Source organism: Hemitrygon akajei, chromosome 22 (genome assembly GCF_048418815.1).
Source record: "Hemitrygon akajei chromosome 22, sHemAka1.3, whole genome shotgun sequence".
Taxonomy (NCBI): domain Eukaryota; kingdom Metazoa; phylum Chordata; class Chondrichthyes; order Myliobatiformes; family Dasyatidae; genus Hemitrygon; species Hemitrygon akajei.
Genome location: NC_133145.1, coordinates 18,241,761 through 18,262,099, shown reverse-complemented (window position 1 = coordinate 18,262,099; position 20,339 = coordinate 18,241,761). Strand labels below are relative to the sequence as shown.

General features: G+C 42.4%; 1 protein-coding gene across 1 annotated transcript in view; it reads left to right on the top strand.

The window, feature by feature from the left end:
- Positions 1–20,094, top strand: part of fdxr (ferredoxin reductase) — a 54,860-nt gene extending 34,766 nt beyond the window's left edge. The window contains exons 10-12 of the mRNA XM_073026748.1: positions 1,547–1,718; positions 9,338–9,511; positions 15,901–20,094. Coding sequence (XP_072882849.1) covers positions 1,547–1,718; positions 9,338–9,511; positions 15,901–16,031 — 477 coding nt within the window. The 3' untranslated portion in view covers positions 16,032–20,094. The remainder of the gene's footprint in view (positions 1–1,546; positions 1,719–9,337; positions 9,512–15,900) is intronic.
- Positions 20,095–20,339: the final 245 nt, after the last annotated feature.

The window sequence follows — 20,339 nt, the reverse complement described above, 5'->3', positions numbered from 1 at the left end:
TTGTTTTGTTACTTAGTACTGAGGGTATGAAGTTGTTGAACACTGTAATCAATAAATGGCGGCCTGCCGTAGGTGTTGCTATTGTTGAGGTGATCCAAGGCCAAATGGAGAGCTTCTGCAAAACAACAAATTTCATGACGTATGTCGGTGATTTAAACCTGATTCTGAGATTGATCACCTTTACACAGAATTCTAATTGTTTAACTGATACGTGTATGGACCTCCCACAGGTAACAATAAATGCAGATACCAATAGTCTATAATGTTCTAAAAAGTACTAACATGCATTTATACATTGAAACATTTAAATAGCCAAACACAAATGGCATTAGCTAACAACTAACTTCCACTGAGACTTGGAAGCAGTACACACAGAATGCTGGAGGAAGTCAGCAGGCCAGGCAGCATCAATGGGGAGGAAAGCACAGTCGACGTTTCAGGCCGAAACCCTTCAGCAGTTCTGGAGGGAAAAAAGCTGAGGAGTAGATTTGAAAGGTGGGGGGAGGGGAGGGGAGAGAGAAACACCAGGCAATAGGTGAAACTTGGAGGGGGAGGGATGAAGGAAAGAGATGGGAAGTTGATTGATGGAAGAGACAGAAGGCTATAGAAGAAAGAAAAAGGGGGGTGAGTTGGGGGTAGGGAGCACCAGAGGGAGGTGATGGGCAGGCAAGGAGATAACATGAGAGTGGGAAAAGGGGATGGGAAATGGTGAAGAGGGAGAGGGAGGCATTACTAGAAGTTTGAGAAATTGATGTTCATGCCATCAGGTTGGAGGCTACTTAAACGGAATATAAGGTGTTGTTCCTCCAACCTAAGTGTGGCCTTATTACACAGTGGAGGAGGCTATGGATGGACATATCAGAATGGAAAGTGGAATTAAAATGGGTGGTCACTGGGAGATCCCACTTGTTCTGGTGGTGGGAGCGTAGATGCTCGACGAAATGGTCTCCAAATCTACGTCGGGTCTCACCGATATACAAGAGGCCTCACTGGGAGCCCCGTACACAGTATATGACCCCAACAGACTCACAGGTGAAGTGTTGCCTCACCTGGCAGGACTGTTTTGGTTCCTGAGTGGTAGTGAGGGAGGAGGTGTAGGGGCAGATGGTAGGTTTTGAAATTGCAAGGTGTTGCTAGGCAAACAAGACTTTTTTTTATTAGAATGGAGCACAGCAGGGAGACACTTGATAGAAATGGTCTGGAACCTGATTGTCCTACTTGTGTAGAAAATGATTTGGTTTCTCAGTGTGTATGTATAAATTTTGAGATAAAAATTGAGATGGGGCCTGGGACCAATCATGAATTTGTACTCAGCGTATCAGCAGATAACAAGGAATGAGTGTAATAATGTATTCTATATATACAAGCTGCTGTAAAATCAAAACAATTCCAAGTTAATATAGCTAGTGTTCTTTAAGTGCTGCCTGTTTTGTTGGTAATCAGACAAATGATGTTCCATAGTAAGAGTTGCTTGTATTTTCTTTGTGAATAGTGAGATTACAAGTATGTTTGGTTTCACAACTGGAGAACTTTTATCTTCCCTGAGGGTTCTGAAGAATCTGCAGTGGCCATTCAGACAGAAGATGTTGAAGATCTGGAGTGTGGATTAGTGCTGAGCAGCATTGGCTACAAAAGCCATTTGATTGACCCCTCTGTTCCATTTGATCAACAGCAAGGGGTGATCCCAAATAAGTTGGGACGCGTCCTACATGCACCAGGTTAGTTGGTAGCCAAACTCTGAACCAGCATTGCGTTATATCTGAAAGTCGATACACATCACATTCTGTGTGAAGAAGTTCCCCCTCAAGTTTCCCTCTTACCTTAAACCAATGACTTCTAGTTTTTGATTTCCCAACCCCAGGGAAAGACTGTGTGCATTCACTCTACCTATGCTTCCCATGATTTTAAACACATTGATAAGGTTACTCCAGAGTCTCCTGTGCTCCAAGGAATATAGTGTAAATAAAGTGCCTGTCTAACTTCTCTCTATAACTCAAAGCCTTGGCAGCATTCTTGTAAATTATCCTTGCATTCTTTTCTTAATGACGTTTTTCCTTAAGACGGTAATCAAAACTATGCTCCAGTTGTGGCCTTGCTAACATCTTGAATAACTTGTATATCTTGTATAATATCATGTCCCAGCTCCTGTTCTTATTGACCCAGCTGATGAAGGCCAGCATGCCAAAGGTCATCTTCACTGCCTTGTCTGTGATACTGTTTTCAGGGAACTGTATAATTGCACTCGTAGGTCCCTCTGTTCAGGAACTCTTCAGGGCCCTACCATTCACTGTGCAAGTTCTCCCCTGGTTTGACTTGCCAAAATGCAATACTTCACTGTCAACTGGTTTGAATGTCATTTGCTATTCTTCACACACTCTCCTACCTGATCAAGATCTCCTCCTAATTTTGATTACCTCCTTCATTGTATGAGATGCTGCCTATCTGCATACGTACTAACTAGACCTTGTACGTTGTCATCCAAATCTTTTATATAAATGAGCAACAATGATGGGCTCAGCACCAATATCCTTTCAATATTTAACCACTAAGAATCTTTGTTCCAATTTCTTTTCAACTCCAATGAGTAGAGTTCTAGTCTGTTTAACCTTTTCATAGGACAGATTGCTTCATACCTGGAGATCATTGTAGTATGCCATCTCTGAACTACCCTCCCATGATGTGATACTTCTCCCTAAGTAAGCAGACCGAATGTTTTTGCAGTACTTAAAGTGTGGTTCCATTCATGCTCTGTACAGTAGTGTTCTATGGTTCTATAGACAGAATGACAACATGTTTTCTATGGTTCTAAATAGGATTCACAGATTTTGTACTCCACCCCTCCCCCCAAAATGAGAGGGAATATCCCATTAACCTTCTCCTTTACCTGCTGCACTTGCATGCTAGCCTACAACATTTCGTGCTGAAGGACCCCCACCCCTCATCTCTATTGTGTTGTAGCCATCTGTAGTTTTTTCCCCTAAAAAAAAAACTGCTATTTCCCAAAAAAAACCTCATTTTTTTCCTCACATATTCAATTTGCCAACATTTCCACCACTTCTTAAACTATCAAATATTTCAATAAACTGTTTGTAACTTTCTCACAGCTTGCATTTCCACCCGCCTTTGTATCTTCTGAAAATTTTGGCAGCAGTACATCTTTTTTCCTGTAGTGTGTTTTTTCTTTACAACTACTAAAGTTTCAGAACTAGTTCCTGTGGCACACCTCTTGTCACAGGTTGTCAACCCTAAAATGACACTTGTTTTCCTACTTGCTGTTTGTTAGACAATCCTCTGTCCATTCCAATGCATTGCAATCATCAGTGTGAAAATTGTAACCTTACATGAGGCAACACACACAAAAAATGCTGGTGGAACGCAGCAGGCCACCAGCATTTTTTGTGTGGGTTGCTTGAATTTCCAGCATCTGCAGATTTCCTCATGTTTGCTTACATGAGGCATTTTGTTGTAGGCTTTCTGGAATGCCAAGGATACTGACTGGTTTCCCTCCATGCGCTCTAGTTAAGACTTCTTCACAAAAAAGTTTGTTGGACACAGTTTCTCCTTCAGGAAACTGTAACTCTGCTTGATTAGATTATAAATTACTAAATGTATTGCTCTTGCTTAATTTTTTCAACAATAGATCAACTTTTAGTTTCCCCTGTCTTTGTCTCTCTTCTGCTTTGAATAGGGGTGTGATATTGGCTGTTGCTCCTATTCTGGTGCTTCTCCAGAAGCCAAGGATGTTTGGAATATCAGTCCACTCTTTTTGGATACTAGAAAGCAAGTCATTGAGCCAGTGAAGATTTCAGCTTTTAGCCCATTACTGCCCAAACTGATTTCTGTGGTGATGGCATTGTATGTAGAAAGTACTACATAGTTACATGTCATTGTATGTTCTATCACGAACAGATATTTTGTATCAGTCTGTAACTACTTTGCTGTTCCTTCGTTCCCCATAACATTTTTTGCAGCTTTATCTTCTCAAGGTCTTGTGTTTATTTTATTTTTTATTTATTTCTTGAGATACAGCAGGGAATAGCTTCTTCCCTCCATTTGAGCTGCGTTGCCTGATTTAATCCTAGCCTCTTCATAGAACAATTTATAATGAACCTACTAACCGGTATGTCTCTGCTCTGTGGGGGGAAACTGAAGCACCCGGAGGAAACCCATGCGGTCACAGGGAGAACGTACAAACTCCTTACAGGCAGCATTGGGAATTGAACCCGAGGTTGCTGGTACTGTAAAGCGTGCCACCACTTGGATCTCTTTTCCTTTACACATTAAGAGCTCCTTTGTTTTTTATATTCCTTGCTTGTTTGTCCTCGTAGTTTATTTTCCCCCCTTTTTTTTGACTTATCTTTCTCAACTCCCTTGGTTACTCATGGTTTTTTCATTCCTCCCTTAGAATCATTTAAAACAAATTTTAAAAAATCATTATGTAATGACCAATATTCCTTAGAGATTCGGAGACTATTTGTTAAACCTATCTTGTAATCTATTACCAGACCAAAGAATGCCTGCTCCCTCATTAGCTCCATTGTACATTGTTGTATAAAACCATTCCAGATGTACCAACTTTAATCTTATAACTGCCCATTCTAACTTGATTAACTCAATCAGCATGAAGATTAAAATCTCCCATAGTTATTACACTGCTTTCTTGTTTTACATGCTCCATGGTTTGTAGATGTATGCAATTTCCTCTACCATAGCTACTGCTTGGAAGTCAATTTACTCCTGTCAATATTGTTTATTCTTTGGTTTTATTTTAAAGCCTCCACACAAATAGACAATATCTTTTGAGCCTACATATTCCTCACTATTTCTAATTCACCTTTTAATACCAGTGATCCATCTCCACCATTTCCTCACCCATTCTTCATAGCGAAAAAATATTTCTGAATGCTAAAGTTCCGAGTTTTGATCTCCCTACAGACATGTCTCTGGAATGTCTGTCAGATCAAACCTATCCACCTGTTTATGTGCTGCTAGTTCATGCATGTTAATGCCAGTTCATCATACTCAAAGATTCCAAGCTTCTCATCTTGATTTTTTCCCCTCTAATTTTGCTTGTAACCCTTTTGTACTTTGGCCCAGATTGCCTGTCATAATTGATTTCCTTCCCTGCTACTTGTGCTTTCTCTAGTTTTCATTTCTTTATTGCTTTTTTTCCTTTTTCATTCGTCACCTTGATTGGGTTTCAATTTGCTTGCTGTTCCAGTTTAAACCTTCCCCAAAAGCACCAGCAAACACTCTCATGAGGATATGGTCCCAGTGCTGCTTGGGTATAAGCCATCCCATCTTCCATAAGCAGTTCCACTCACCCAGGAATCCACAACCCACACTCCTGTACCATCTGTGTCCTGGTTATGAACAGGAGTGTGAACAGGGTGACCACAACACCAACTGGTCTTTTCTCCTGTTTTTGTGCTCCTTGGCACATCTCCTTGAGATTACTTGGATCAAATGTTTCTGTCAAATTTATTTCCTAATTTCATAAATTCATACTTTTTTTTCTTATATATGCCATTGGTACTGTTAAGTTCAATGACTATTCACTCTTCACACTCCTTTTCAGTATACTGTATGACATCCTTGACCTCTGACAATATGACACCTAAGAGTTGCACCTGTCCCTGGAGAAAGGCTGTCTCTTCTTCTGTCACGGAAATCCCTTCTCTCTGCCTCCACCACTTTTGCTTCTTCTTTGTGCCGAAGAGCCTTCCATGTTACTATGAACCTGGATCTTGCTGCATTCCCCCAACAACATCCAGATCTGTGTTCAGTCGAAGGAGCTGATGCTTTCCTTCCTTCCTCCACTCTGCCTGGCCAGCACCCATTCCCTTTCTGACTCGCTGAATGTGTTTTATTCACATGTACGTCTCAGCATCGAGCCTACCCCATAGTATTTATAGCATAAGCTTTTGTTTTTCAATCAAATTTAATGAAGTATTGGGAATATGGTGGGAGAGATTCTGCAGTGTTTGAAAACTCAAAGTAGTATGGTCAAGTAGGAAATTTAGCTGTGCACTCTCAAAACTGAACATTGCAAAAAGATTGCCATTTTTAATATACGATGGATTCTGGTTAATTGGGCCATTGGTTAGTCAGGGCAGCCGGTAATTTGGGACAACTCTTTAAAAAAAAAAAAAAACACAAAATCTAAATCGAGAAAATAGCCAGGAATCCTTTCTCTTTTTTTTTTGGAACATTATGCCACTTGATTGGGGCCAGTTGCCAAACATTTTCTAAGTAGTGCAAGTTGGGTGCACTTGTGTGGCTATCAGCCACAACACGGTATTTAGAGCGATCAGTTTTTAAATAGCATCAGTTACGCGTGTTTGTATTTGAAAAGCAGTAATTTTTGTCATAAATGGTTGGAAGAGATTAAGCAATAAGACAATTTGGAACTGTTTTGCTTAACACTGTTTGCTTGGAGATGACAGAACCAGCCAGGAGTGAAAATGAAACAATTTCACTACAGGTTAGGAATTATGATGTATTTGAAGGTATCTACAATTATCTTGAAGGTTACAATGAAAATAAAGACTTGGAGGATGAAATTGTCTGAAGAGTTGTATAAACATAAAACATAAACACAAGAAATTTTGCAGATGCTGGAAATCCAAAGCAACACACACAAAATGTTCATCAGTCAGGCAGTGGCCATGGAAGTGAATAAACAGTCACTGCTTTGGGCTGAAACCCTTCAGGACTGGAAAAGAAGGGGGAAGACGCCAGATTAAAAAGGTGGAGAGGGGGAGGTGATAGGTAAAGCTGGCTGGGTAGGAAGGGTAAAGGGCTGTAGATGAAGGAATCTGATAGGAGGGGAGAGTGGACTATAGGAGGAAGGGAAGAAGGAGAGGGCACAGGCAAGTGAGAAGAGGTTAAGAGGCCAGAGTGGGGAAACAATAGAAGAACCCAGCAGATTCGCAGGTGAAGTGATGCCTCACCTGCAAGGATGGTATGGGGCCCTGAATGGAGGTGTGGGAGGAATTGAATAGGCAGCTGTAGCACTTTGGCCGCTTGCAGGGAGAAGTGCCAGGAGGGAGATTAGTGGGGAAGGATGAATGGGCAAGGGAATCGCCAAGGGAGTGATCCCTGCAGTAATCTGAGAGGGGTGAGGTAAAGATCCCTTCGGCGATGGCAGAAGTTGCAGAGAGTATGGAGCAGAGGCTCAAGGGGTGGTGGATAAGAACAAAAGGAACCCTATCACTGTTAGGGGGCAGGAAGATGGGATGAGTGTGGAAGGCAGTGCATTATCTATTCTAGGTGTTTGTGCTGATTTTGTTTATTTTCAGTCAATCGAAAGGACACAGCAGATGAATTCCTCTATCAATAACTACCGTAGATTCCGGATTTTAAGCCGCTACTTTTTTCCCACATTTTGAACAGCTTTGAACTTTGCGGCCAATAATCCGATGCGGCTAATGCAAGGTTTTTTTCATGCCGCCTCGTAAACATTTTGCCTCGTAACAGTAGACCAATAAAATTGATGAGTAGTTCACAGAGGTCCAATGAAATTGTACGATAAATCAAGCGCACTTTCACAATTAAATTATTGTAAATCAGTCATTTGTACTCACCCTCATCAACATGGAAAACACTCGAAGCATTGTGCTACCTACCCTACTTAGTTTAAACTATATTTGTTTTCTGTACTACATCGCGGGATGCTATGACGACACACCCGGTTTCGCGGCGTCTTGTGGGAAAATGCCGTTTGCGATGAAACGGAAAGGAGGGGGTCGAGCGGCGGAGCGGCTTTGGATCTGAGCGAACTCTGCTTTTAAATGCCGTTTGCGATGAAACGGAAAGGAGGGGGGGAGCGGATTCCGCGAGCGGCTTTGGATCTGAGCGAACTCTGCTTTTAAATGCCGTTTGCGATGAAACGGAAAGGAGGGGGGGAGCGGATTCCGCGAGCGGCTTTGGATCTGAGCGAACTCTGCTTTTAAATGCCGTTTGCGATGAAACGGAAAGGAGGGGGGGAGCGGATTCCGCGAGCGGCTTTGGATCTGAGCGAAATCTGCTTTTAAATGCCGTTTGCGATGAAACGGAAAGGAGGGGGGGAGCGGATTCCGCGAGCGGCTTTGGATCCGAGCGAACTCTGCTTTTAAGTTAAAGGTATCAATAACTTTTCCTGGTAGGCTGCAGTATATATATTTTTTACCAGTCGTTAGGAGATATTGGAATGTTGTTCAGTAAAGAAGTATACGCAACGTATATTTAAAAGTAGCCGCGTACGGGCACGGTTCGAAAAAAAGCATTTGCAATATGTATTTGTTTTTGTTACCATATGGATTTAATTAAAAGTTAAAAAAATCCTCACGTGTAATATCTTTCTGTGTAAATATCTCATATTACAACGTGGGACACCTGCGGCCGAAAATCCGGTGCGGCCTAAAATCCGGTGCGGCCTTTACATTTAAAAAAATGATTTTATTTCTAAAATTAGTGCCAGCGGCTAAAAATCAGGTGCGCTCTGTAGTCCGGAATCTACGGTAATACAGATTTATAGTACTGTAGAGGTATTGGTAGTGTTCTAACTTAATTCACAATTAAATGGTAGTTTGTCTTTTTTATATCTTTTAAATACTTTAATGAAACTGGTTAATTAAGGCAGCCGCTTAATTGGGCCATAATGTGTGTCCCGATTAACCAGAATCCACAATATTTCCATTTCCATTCTAACTTTTAATTCAGAAAGCACTGAATTAGTAATCTAGAGAAATTTGAGAAACTCAAGACCCATCAAGGCTAATTTAGGACAACAAAAAAAGGATAGTAAAAATGACCAGTGAATTTTAATGAAAAAATCCAACCACCCTATCAAGTTTAAACAGAACCTGTCAGCAGGGAAGGAAACCATGTTGTTGCCTTACCTGGCTTGCATCTGTTCTTGGCCTTTGCTGAATCGCTTTAATTCAACAAGGAGTCTGTGTCAAACGGCTGGTCCAACAGTACCGTCACTTTGAAGCAAATATCAGAGTGTTGTGGCATTGACAGTGCTGTCTGCATCTTGACAATAAAACTTTGTACTATAGTACAGGCTTAAGTACTCGACAAGTGAGTGAACAGCAAATAATGATGGTTGTACACAGGTCCACAATGGTTCAGTGTCACCAAGTGCACTTAAAAGGAGGAAATTAAGAATCCAGTCACATCCAAGCTTAATGAAGCAGCAAGGCTTTTTGAGATAGCAGAAAGTCATGGAAATAATATGTGCAATAGAAAATGTGATGACAAGTTTGAAACAATCATCAAACTGGTGGGTATTGCAATGTTTTTCTCTGCATTTCATTAATATCTTGCTTTTTCACTTTTCTCATTGTCTCAGGCATGTACTGCAGTGGCTGGGTAAAACGAGGACCAGTAGGGGTCATCGCAACCACAATGAATGACAGTTTTGAAACAGCCGAATCTATTTTGGAAGATGTACAATCAGGAATATTGGATGTATCTGCTTTGAAAGGAGGGTATAAAGTAATTGAGGCCTTGCTTAAGCAAAGAGGTGTGTAGTTTAAAACAATTCAGAACCTGGAAACACCAGTGCCAACCTTTAACTCCTACTGCAGCCTGAATTTTGACTGACAGCAGGTCCAGGCAGAGGCTTTACGCACTGCCATTAAAGCCCAGTCTCTCCTCCCCACCACTCTGCAATTCCGGCATTCTCAGGCCCCACTGTCAGCTCTTGGGTCCACTGAGTCTCCATCTTCCTCCCACCCTTCCTTCCCTGAACATCACATACCCTTCTCTCTCCTCTAACAGCACCAACCCTCTTTCCCCCTCTGATCCCAGCTCTCATCTGTGCTAGTCTTTACAATTCCACCTGAGGCAGAATGTTTTGTCATCAGTAAGGGCCTCACATTTGTTCCCTTGCACCCACATCTCAGTGGGTTCAGTGCACGCCATGACACTTGAGTTCTTCCTCTGCTGCCTCCGTCTCTGAGCCTGTTTCTCCATCAAGGACTCTCCTGTCCACACCAATGACCCCTCCTCTCCTGTCTTTACCCCTACTTCCTACTCCTCTTCCTGGACTCCCCACTCTGGCCTTCTGCCTGCTCTGGATCTTTTCATTGCCAACTGCTGAGGAGGCATCAACCATTTCGATTTTCATACTTCTCTCTCCAATTCTAACCTCACTTGCTCTGAACGCATTGCTCTCCACTCTCTGCACTAAACCCAACCTCATCATCAAACCCACAGATAAGAGGGTTGCTGTAGTCTGGCAGACTGACCTCTACCTTGCTGAGGCCAGGCGATAACTTCCTCTTGCTTTCCCCTTGAACAGGACCCCACTAAGTAGCACCAGGCCATTGTCTCCCACACCATCACTGACCTTATCAACTCTGGGAATCTCCCATTCACTGCCACCAACCTAATAGTTCCCTCACCCCGCACCTCCCGTTTCTACCTCCTACTCAAGATCCACAAACAGACTGTCCAGATAGACCCGTTGTTTCTGCCTGCTGTCCCACTGAACGTGTGTCTGCATATCTTAACCCTGTTTTATCCTCCTTGCCCCCCCCCCCCCCGACCCCAGGTCAGTCCCTTCCTACCTACATTGTAACACTTCACATGCTCTTGATCTTTTCAAATACTTCAAGTTCCCTGGCCCTGACTATTGCATTTTCACTAAGGAATGTCCAGTCCCAATACACCTGCATCCCCCATCAGGAGGTCCTTAAAACTCTATTCTCCTTTCTGGACAACAGATCCAACCAATTCCCCTACACCACCACTCTCGCCTATCTGGCAGAACCAGTCCTCATCCTCGATAATTTCCCCTTTGTCTCCTCCCACTTCCTACAAACTAAAGGTGGAGCCATGAGCACTCACATGTGTCCCAGCCACGTCTGTCTTTTCATCAGCTACATAGAACAACCTATGTTCCAAGCCTACACCAGCAACACTCCCCAATTTTTCCTGCACTATGTCAACGACTGCATTGGTGCTGCTTCCTGCACCCATGCTGAGCTCATCAACTTTGCTTCCAACTTCCACCTTACCTTCAAATTTGTCTGGTCCATTTCTGACGCCTCTGTACTCTTTCTTGATCTGTTTCATCTCTGGAGGCAGTCTATCCCCTAATATCTTTTATAAACCCACTGACTCTCACAGCTATCTAGACTATAGTCTTCCCACTCTGTCATTTGTAAAAATTGCCATTTCCCTTCCTTCAGTTCCTCCATCTCCACTGCATCTGCTCTCAGGATGAGGCTTTTCATTCCCGAACAACTGAGATGCCTTCCTTCAAAGAAAGGGCTTCCCTTCCTCCACCATCAATGCTGCCCTCACCTGCATCTCTTTCATTTCACATGCATCTGCCCTCACCCCATGTTCTTGCCACCAGAGCAGGGATAGGGTTCCTCTTGTCCACACCTACCATCCCACCTGTCTCCGCATTCCATACATTAAACTTTCACCATTTCCAATTGGATCCCACCACCAAGCATATCTCTCCCTCACTTCCTCCACCCCCCCCCCCCCCCCCACTTTCTGGTTTCCGCTCGGATCGCTCCCTTTGCGACTCCCTTGTCCATTCATCCCTCCCCACTGATCTCCATCGTAGTACTTACCCTTGCAAGCAGAACAAGTACCACACCTGCCCCTACCCCTTCACCTCTTCCCTCACTACCACTTGGGGTCACAAACAGTCCTTCCAGGTGAGGCAACATTCACCTGAGAGTCTGTTGGGGTCATCTACTGTATCTAGAGCTCCTGGTGTAGCCTCCTGTATATTGGTGAGACCTGCTGTTGATTGGGAGACCGCTTCGACAAGCACTTTTGCTCCATCTGTCACAAAAAGCAAGATCTCCCGGTAGCCACCCATTTCAATTCTACTTCCCATTCCGACATGTCAGTCCAGGGCCGCCTCTACTACCATGATGAGGACACACACTGATTGGAGAAGCAACACCTCACATTCCATCTGGGTAGCGTGAATATCGATTTCTCGAACTTCAAGTAATTGCCACACCCCCCTTCACCACTCCCCATTCCTGTTTCCCTCTCTCACCTTATCTTCTTACCTGCCTATCACCTCCCCCTTCCCTTTTTTCCATGGTTTTCTGTCCTCTCCTAACAGATTCCCCCTTCTCCAGCCCTTTATCTCTTTAATCAACTTCCAGCTCTTTACTTCACCCTCTCCCCCTCTCCCGGTTTCACCTATCACCTACCACCTTGTACTACTTCCTCTGCTCACCTCACTTTTTTGCTCTGACTTCCCCCCCCCCCCCCCCTTCCTTTCCAATCCTGATGAAGGGTCTTGGCCTGAAACATCAACTGTTTACTCTTTTTCCACAGATGCTGCCTGGTCTGCTGAGTTCCTCCAGCATTTTGTATGTGCTGCTGTGGTTTCCAGCATCTGCAGATTTTCTTGAGTTTAAAACAATTCTTCACTATAAATTGAGTGGCTCCAAATGACGTTCATAAAGCAATACTGCCTAAATATAGGCCCAATTTTTCGTCCCAATTTCCTTCCTCGGCCCATATCCCTCTGGGTCCCTTCCCACCATGTGCCCATCCAAATGCTGCTTAAATTATACTATTGTACCTGGCTCAACCTCTTCCTTCCATGTACTCACCACCCTCTGCGTCAGAAAAAAGGTTTCCCTTTTAAATCTTTCCCTTTTCATCCTAAATCTTTATCCTCTGGGGAAAAGACATTTATCATTTATGTTCTTTATAGCTCTCATAATTTTACACTTTAAAGTCCTCCTCTTTCATTTGTAGTCCAACGAAAAATGACCTAGCCTGGACAACATCTCCCTATAATCCAGATTCTTGAGTTCCAGCAACATCCTCATGACATTTTTCTGCCCCCTTTCTAGTTTAGTTATATCTTTTCTACAACAGGGTGACCAAAACTGTACACAGTACTTAATGTGCAGACTCCCCAATGACTTGTATAGCTGTAGCACAATAGAGTCATAGATACAGGCCCTTTGGCCCATCTAGTCTGTGTCGAACTGTTATTCTGCGTAGTCCCATCAACTTGCACCTGGACCATAGTCCTCCATACCTCTCCAATCCATGTACTCATCCAAACTTCTCTTAAGTGTTACAGTTGAAACCATATTCACCACTTCTGCTAGTGGCTTGCTCTATACTTTGAGTGAAGAAGTTTACCCTCTGGTTCACCTTAAATATTTCACTTTTCACCCTTAACTTATGACTTATAGTTCAGTCTCATGGATCCTCAGTGGGGGGGAGGGGACTGCTTGCATTTATCCTATCTATATCCCTCATAATTTTGTATTCTCCTGTGTTCCGGGGCGGGGGGGATGAGGGGTGGAAGTCTTAACCTATTCAACCTTTCCCTACAATTGTTGTCCTCAGTATTGGCAACATCCTTGCAAATTTTCTTTGTACTCTTTCAATATTATTAATATCTTTCTTGTAAGTAGGTGACCAGAACTGTATACAGTACTCCAAATTTGACCTCACCAAGCTCTTATAAAACTTCAACATAACAGCCAACTCCTCTGATTTATGAAGGCATGTGTGTCAAAGCTCCCTTTATGATCCTATCTGCCTGTGATGCCATTTTCAAAGAATTATTGATCTGTGTAAGAGACTATCAGGCACATGGATGAAAGAAAAATGGAAGTCAATGTCGGAGGGAAGGGTTAGTGGTCACCAACCTTTTTAAGCCCAAGATCCCCTACCTCAGCCTTAGTAAAAGGCAAGATCGACCACACATCAATTAGTTACACGCATGCACACCAGGGCAGAAAAGACCGGAAGTGAAACCCCACAACCCGGAAGTAGAAATAATGTATAAACACCGGGGGGTACCGACACTTTTTTTGCTCCGCGGACTGGTTTAACATTGACAATATTCTTGCAGACGGGCCGACGGGAGCAAGGGGGTGTTAAACACGATGGGAATACAGTGATACTCGAAGCAGGTTCCTTATGTCTAGCCTATTCCGCAATTTAGCTTTCATGGCTCTCGGCTTCTGTCCCGCTTGCTCAGGTTTTTTCCGCTGAAAAAACTCAATGGGTTTGTCTTTAAATGCAGGGTGCTTGGACTCAAGGTGCCGAAGCAGTTTTGAGGGTTTCATTACCTCCGGGCCTGAACTCCAGCCTCCCGCCCGCCAGCCGCCTTGGCCAGGTGCGGCTGGTTGTGGGTGGGGTTAGAGGACAAGGTCAGGGCTGGAGGTCCCCGTACCGGGGCCGCGGCGTTTGCAGTCCGGAGCGAGCGGCCGACTGGGCGGGGAGTGTGACAGAGCACCTGCCTGCCCCCCTTGTAGGACCTATCGGCCAACAAAAGTTTGTTTCAGTAGTTCGCAGTGCGGTAGCTGCTCTGATACTTACGAAACGCTGAGCCCGAATTAGATCATCTGCGAATATTTTAGCACTGGATTCCCCACGAACATTCGGTGTGATTAAACAGGTTTAGAGGCAGCGCTCCAGGCCAGTAGCGATGGCACTTACTGCTGGCTGCCCGAGGCCAACCAGTGATCCCTGGCGCGAGGGTATTACTGCGCTTAGGCGACTGATGACCTCGTGTGGGTTCAAGTTCAACAGTGGGCATGACGGGGAATGAGGAAATGTGCAGCTGACTCGTATCGTTTCCTCACGGTTGGGGACCGCGGAAGTACACTGTGTAGTGGGGGGGAGCTCCACGCATGCGCACTGGGCAGAAAGAACGGAACTAAAACCCCACAACCCGGAAACAATCTCTCAACAGTATTTGTGTATTTATTTTTCATTTTTTTTCGGGATCAACTGGGAAATTCTCAAAGATTGACTAGTCGATCCCGATCGACAGGTTGGCGACCACTGGGTTAGATTGATCGTAGAGTAGGTTGAGGGTTGACATAACATCATGGATTGAATGACCTATACTGTTCTACGTATTCCAAGATCCCTTTGTTGTAACCTATTCCTCAGTGCCCACCTGTTCACTGTGTAAGTCCTACCCTGGTTTGTCCTCCCAAAGTGCAGCACCTCATACTTGTCTACATTAAATTCCATCTACCATTTTTCAGCCCAATTTTCCAGCTGGGTTAGATCCTGCTGCAGGCTTTAATAGCCTTTCCATTATGCCCCCAAACTTGGTATCATCTGAAAATATGCTGATCCAGTTTACCACACTATCAACCAAATCTTTAATGAACATGACAAATAATCCCTGTGGTACACAGACCCCCAGCAACCATCTACTCCTACTCTGTGGCCTCTCCCACTAAAGTTCTAACTCCTATAATCAACACACTTATTGATGCAGCAAGAAATGTAACAGAGTCCATAGAGAGGAGGCTCCTTTCCATATCTACAACTCTTTGCAGTTTCTTATCTATGATACCTTCTGTGAGGCAATAATTTAAATATTGGTAAGGGGAAAGCTGTCTCTTGAAGGCACATTTTCCTAGAGTTGATACATACTGCCTAATAGAATGGTGTGGTAGAAAGTTGCAGGTATACTCCAGAATTTAAACATTGAAGATGGCCTAATGCGGACTTAAGAATGTTCATCACCTTGTAATGTGAAGTAAGAGCAGGAACTGGCCAAATCATGCCTTGGTCTTGCTGCTCCCCGGTAAGAGGTGGATTAGATCTTGGCCTCAATTCTTCTGTCTAGTTACCATATAGTCTAATGTTGAAGGTGAAGCTGAGGTGGCATTTCTTGGTTTGGCACTCCAGTGTGATATTGTACAATATTTTCCCTTCATTAAAGAGCATGTGATCCAAATCTGGTTTACCTGTGTTAAGTAACCAGTCCTTAAAAATGTATTTTTATCATTGTACTCTATTTTTATGGAGCTGAGGAGTATGAAGCAATTATTTAGGATTCTGATTGCAGATTTCTCTGGCAATACTCTAACTTTTCAACTGCTTGATAAAGATATATGTGCATTTTATATAAGCCACATTTTGATTTTTTTTTAGGAATCTGCCCAGTTTCATTTTCTGGATGGGAAAAAATTGACTCCTTTGAAGTGACAGAAGGAGAAAAAGTGGGCAAGCCCAGAGAGAAACTACTAACTGTGAAAGAAATGCTGGAAGTGGCCAATCAGTAACTAAGCTGCCAAATGAAGGGATTCATACTGAGATCTGCAAAGTACACACTGCCTTGCTTCTGAACATTGTTAGTGGCTGATTTAATGGAGAAATATTTCTTGATCTTTGTAAAACAGTCAGGATCATAAGGTTCTCTTGAAAAAGGAAGTCTGTGTCTATGAGAAACGGCTACAAAGGTTTGCTGTTTTGAAATTGAAGTATTATTCCAATTTGTGTTGAGAACATTTTTCCAGAATTTAAACAATTTCAGCAGAAAGAACTTTTGATGGTGCTAAACTTGACTTCCTCCAGTGTGGAATAAGACCAGCTTTTTCCTAACTTGAAGGATTGCCCCCTAACTTGCATTTTCTCTTTGCCAACTGAGTACTCAGTTTTGAGAGCTGGCATCTTCAATTTTTTTTTCCTGTGCCAATGCTACTGATCTATGATATTTCACAAAATAGAAAGCTCTGAGGTGTAGAAATAGCAGCTAATAGAAGTTATATTGATTATTGTTATACTAGAATTTACATTGCCTTAGGACTTGTTGTTTTAACCATATAACAATTACAGCATGAAAACAGGCCATCTCGGCCCTTCTCGTCCATGCCGAATACTTACTCTCACCTAGTTCCACTGACCTGCACTCAGTCCATAACCCTCCATTCCTTTCCTGTCCATATACCTGTCCAATTTTACTTTAAATGACAATACCAAACCTGCCTCTACCACTTCTACTAGAAGCTCGTTCCACACAGCTACCACTCTGAGTAAAGAAATTTCCCCTCGTGTTACCCCTAAACTTTTGCCCCCTAACTCTCAACTCATGTCCTCTTGTTTGAATCTCCCCTACTCTCAATGGAAAAGGCCTATCTATCTATCCCCCTCATAATTTTAAATACCTCTATCAAGTCCCCCCTCAACCTTCTACACTCCAAAGAATAAAGACCTAACTTGTTCAACCTTTCTCTGTAACTTAAGTGCTGAAACCCATTCTAGTAAATCTCTGTACTCTTTCTATTTTGTTGACATCCTTCCTCTAATTCGGTGACCAGAACTGTACACAATACTCCAAATTCAGCCTTACCAATGCCTTGTACAATTTTAACATTACATCCCAACTCCTATACTCAATGCTCTGATTTATAAAGGCCAACATACCAAAAGCTTTCTTCACCACCCTATCCACATGAGATTCCACCTTCAGGGAACTATGCAGCATTATTCCTAGTTCACTCTGTTCTACTGCATTCTTCAATGCCCTACCATTTATCATGTATGTCCTATTTGGATTATTCCTGCCAAAATGTAGCACCTCAAACTTATCAGCATTAAACTCCATCTGCCATTGTTCAGCCCACTCTTCTAACTGGCCTAAATCTCGCTGCAAGCTTTGAAAACCTACTTCATTATCCACAACACCACCTACCTTAGTATCATCTGCATACTTACTAATCCAATTTACCACCCCATCATCCAGATCATTAATGTATATGACAAACAACACTGGACCCAGTACAGATCCCTGAGGCACACCACTAGTCACCGGCCTCCAACCTGACAAACAGTTATCCACCACTACTCTCTGGGATCTCCCATCCAGCCATTGTTGAATCCGTTTTACTACTTCAATATTAATACCTAACGATTGAACCTTCCTAACTAATCTTCCATGTGGAACTCTGTCAAAGGCCTTACTGAAGTCCATATAGACAACATCCACTGTTTTACACTCATCAACTTTCCTCGTAACCTCTTCAAAAAATTCAATAAGATTTGTCAAACACGACCTTCCACGCACAAATCCATGTTGACTGTTCCTAATCCCTGTTCCCTGTCTATCCAGATAATTATATATACCATCTCTAAGAATACTTTCCATTAATTTACCCACCACTGACGTCAAACGGACAGGCCTATAATTGCTGTGTTTAATCTTAGAACCCTTTTTAAACAATGGAACAACATGAGCAATATGCCAATCCTCTGGCACCATCCCCGTGTTTTATCAAGGAAATGTGGACTTTGTATGTAAGTGCAGTCTGGCTAAAGTACTTGTTCTCTGCTGTTTTTGTTCCATGGTTCTGCGTTTCTTTAATGTTGCACTACTGTGATTTTAAATACAAAACTTATGACTTTGGATGTTTTATGTTACTGATCTCTTATGAAACAATTGAATTATTTTTTTGCCTTACTCATTTATCCTTAAGTATTTTTTCCACTACACTAATTTTTATTGTTCATAGTTATGTTAATCAGATTTGACTCTTTCTTTGACCAGTTTGGATTGGCTTGGAGTCCAGTTTATTGGCACGAATAAGGAAGTAGGGAGCTACGAAGTTAATTAAGCAAGGTACAAATCAAAATAGAAATGTAACTTTCTTTAAAATTGTGAACACCTGTTGTGTATGAACTCTAAACAAATAATGAAACATTTACTGCTATCATTTCATTTTGTGTTGGGCCAGGTAATGTTGGATCTGGTCAGCTACACTCAGCTTGGCCAGTGGTGTCTTGCCGTGGGTAGGTAGTCTTGAAGGCTTATTCCTAATGGGCTTTGAAAAGGCAAAGCCTTGTGGGAAGTGTTTGCCTTTTGACAAAATTGCCAAGAATTTTAATAGACTTCTAAAATTGAAGTAAGTAATTAAGAACAAACTAATAAAATCATTAGGTGCCTCCTAATGCTAATGCATGTAATCCCTTTGGATTTTATTGTTGTCTTGGATCATATGTTAAATTTCATGTGAGTTCCATCAAGGAAAGGCTCTGCCATTGAACCAAATAGTGTTTAGTGGCAAACCTTAGTTACAACACAAATGCAATGAGGGTCGTGAATGTTTGAAAAGGACTAATTTTAATTCAGTTAAACCATTTCAGACTCTGGTTTTTCCTGCAACTCAGTGTTGATTTGAACTTCAGTTGAAATTCAGTGAATTGTCTTTCACTCACCTGAGTGTCCAAGACATAATGATGTAGAGTTGTAATACAGTTGGTCCTCCTTATCCTAATCGGGAAAGTTCTCTCTCCAGCACTCGTTGTTTGAGAGTGTACAGACTATTTTTTCTTGTCATTATTCCCTAAACAATACAGTATAACAACTATTTACATTGTATTAGGTATTATAAGTAATCTAGAGATGATTTTAAAGTACAGGCAGTCCCCGGGTTATGAATGAGTCAGAACAGGTACCTCCGGTATTATATAGCGTCAGTCAAACGTTTGTCTTAGTATATAGTATATATTTTACCTTTCTACACATAAAACACTTAAGAAACGTATGTATTTCAATAATTAAACCACTGCCTTGCTTAGTAATAATTGTAGCTTTCATCGGGGCAGGGCCTTTCTCACTTTATCCATTAAAATTGTTCCGATCGTTGACTGTAGCCTAACGCTTTTCCAATGACCGATGGCGTTTCACCTCTTTCCAAACGCTTTATTATTTGCACTTTATTTCCAATCGTGATCATTTTCATGAACAGAAACACTGGATTCAGAGCTGCGCTGGGTTCTAAAGACCACCGCACTGAGACAGGTTAAATAAGGGACTTGAGCATTCATGTTTTTTGGTATCCGCAGAGGGGCCCCGGAACCAATCCCCCGCGGATAAGGAGGGCCGACTGTATATGCCAACTGGAACTCTTTTCATACTTTGGTCTTTTGTACACAATTAACCCTATAAGCAAAAACAGTACATATCGGCAGCTCAGAACTGCTGTTTATGTCGACGGAAGTGGCTGTACAGTATTTCAATTAGCATCTTTACAGAGCAGGAGTACAAATTGCCAGTTGGAAACGTTTCACTCACAGTGATCCTGGAGCGCCATTGAAATTTAGCCCAAACAAATGGTCTGGAAGTTACTTTTTACTGCTTGCCTGCTGTATATGGATAGGTGGTTTCATTGTATTTCCAAAAGGTAGATCCAACTGCACAAGACGGCTCTAAGTTTGTTATTCACACCAGTCTTGCCCAAAACGCCTGTTGTGGGAATGAGAAATAACCATGTCGTAGCAAATTCCCATAAGATGTAATTACATTATAGTTGGGGGACTTTTATTAATAAACAACATTTTATCTTGGAACTTTCACAGAGTATGATGGCTGTTTGGATGTGGTTCATACTGAGCATAATTTATTCACGTTACTGTCCACTTTTGAAAGTTTTTGACTACAAGCAAATGAATTTTTAAAATGTAAATGTGTGTGCAAGTGGAAAGCCATGCCTCCATACATCTACAAGCAGCTTGTGTTGCTTAGAAGGTTTGGGGATGGTTGGCCAAGTCTCATCCTGGTTCAGTTTCTGCGAGAGGAACCCTTTATCCTTGAA